The sequence below is a fragment of the Cynara cardunculus genome (assembly GCF_001531365.2).
Source record: "Cynara cardunculus var. scolymus isolate 2C chromosome LG 8, CcrdV1, whole genome shotgun sequence".
Taxonomy (NCBI): Eukaryota; Viridiplantae; Streptophyta; class Magnoliopsida; order Asterales; family Asteraceae; genus Cynara; species Cynara cardunculus.
Window position 1 is genome coordinate 209,308 of NC_037535.1, and position 1,935 is coordinate 211,242.

The window sequence follows — 1,935 nt, forward strand, 5'->3', positions numbered from 1 at the left end:
GACTTAAGGAGCTTACCAGACTTGAAGAACTCATGAACGGCAGAGCACAGTTCTTTGCCAACGATATCCCAGGCAGCCTTGAAAAATTTAGCAGTGAACCCGTCAGGACCGGGCGCCTTGTCATCACCAATCTGGAAGAGGGCCTGCTTTATCTCAGAGTCGGAAATGGGCACGAGCATCGAGGCAGCCTGCTCGGCATTAAGCTTATTAGAAAAAAGAAAAGCGGGATCACGGATGGGGAGAGAAGGATGAGGGGTTCCAAGGAAATTCTGGAAATGGGAGACAAAGAGATCAGGAACCTCCACATTAGGGACCTATATACCGTCAGCATTTTGGATGGTATCAATATTATTCCGGCTGATACGGCTCTTGGCAGACTTATGGAAGAAAGAAGAGTTTTTATCTCCCTCACGGAGCCATTGGATTTTGGCTTTTTGCTTTAGGAACCTTTCCTCATCAAGGCAGGCACTATTATAGGCAGATAAATACCCACAGTGCTCCTCACGAAGGTCCACGTTATCAGGGTCCCTATCAAGGGCAATCTGGACCCTGTCGAGCTCAAGCCTGATTTTAGAGACATTAGAGAACAGGTTGCCCTGATCTTTGAGGAGCTTACGGATAGGGCCTTTGAGATTTTTAAGGTTTAGGAAAACCTTATACATCTCATAACCAGACAGGTCAGGGCTCCAGCTCGAGGCAATGACAGACTTGAAGCCTCTTTATGAGTAAGAAAATTAGGGAACTTGAAAGGCTTAGGCTTCCAAGGGGATCGGGAGGGAAGGGTAAGGACCGCAGGGCAATGGTCCGAAGACCGGTAGGGAAGAAAGATGACAGAAGCCGAAGGGAAATGAGCAAGGGAATGGGAATTCCCTAAGACACGGTCAATCTTTTTAAGAAGACCTCCCGTACCATTGGGGTTTTTAGACCAGGTAAAGAAGAGACCCTTGTAATTGACATCCTCCACCTCAAGGTGTCGGACACATTGACGAAAATCATCCATACCACGATTAGGGCCCGAGATGCCAGAAGAGCTGTCTTTAAGGTCAAGGGCAACATTGAAATCTCCCATGATAAACCAAGGGGCGTCCTTAACGACATTCTTATGGCCCATGAGAGAAGCCCATAACTGGCGACGAGCGATATGGTAATTATCCGCATAAACAACAGAAAGAAAAAGAATCTTAGAGGAATCACGRATCTTAACCTGAAAATGCATCACCTGATCGGTGGCATTTAAAAGCATCATGTCAACATGGATGGGGTTCCATGCCACAATGATACGAGTTCCTCTAAGGCAAAGGGAGCCATTAGAAGCCCAGGTCCAAGACCCGAAGACACGCTCACAAATAGAAGGAAGAGAAGACACAGAAGCACGCGACTCAAGAGCAGCACAAATATGAAGATTAGAATCACGGATGAGATCTCTTAAAGCTCTCTGGTGGGAGAGATTGCAGAGACCCCGGGTATTCCACGAGGCAAAGCTCGTCATTGGGAAACGGGGGAGTGGGTGGAGTCCATTAGCTCGGGCTCCTGAGAAGTCATCGGATCAACCTGGGGAGGGGGGATATCATCGGTAAGGAATCGGGCGGTGTCACCATCGTCCGACTCAACCTCAATCAACTCATCCTCATCAAGGAGGTCATCCTGATCAAGGAGAACATCCTCGTACACAAGAGGAGCAGAGGAGGGGGGAGGGGGAGAAGAGGAGGACCCAGGATCTCTAGGAAGAGACGAGTCAGACAAAACAGAAAACCGATTAGAATTGGGAGAGGGAGCCTTGGATTGATTTCGGGATGAGGAGGGGGGGCTAGAAAAATTGGGGGGAAGGCGAGAAAGGATGGGTTTCGAGTTCGTCGGAGTCTTGTTGTAGGTTTTGAAGGCGTAAAGAAGGGAAGAATGGGGAAGAAGGGTATTTATGGGGAAGACGGGTGGGGG

At 48.7% G+C, this 1,935-nt stretch overlaps 1 protein-coding gene across 1 annotated transcript; it reads right to left on the reverse strand.

The window, feature by feature from the left end:
* Positions 1 to 153: 153 nt before the first annotated feature.
* On the reverse strand, positions 154 to 1,489 carry LOC112516751. Its single transcript, XM_025123964.1, has 3 exons — positions 654 to 1,489; positions 323 to 564; positions 154 to 188 (listed from the first exon to the last, which is right to left on the reverse strand). Exons 1-3 carry the CDS (start codon positions 1,487 to 1,489, stop codon positions 154 to 156), a joined length of 1,113 nt encoding a protein of 370 aa, XP_024979732.1.
* Positions 1,490 to 1,935: the final 446 nt, after the last annotated feature.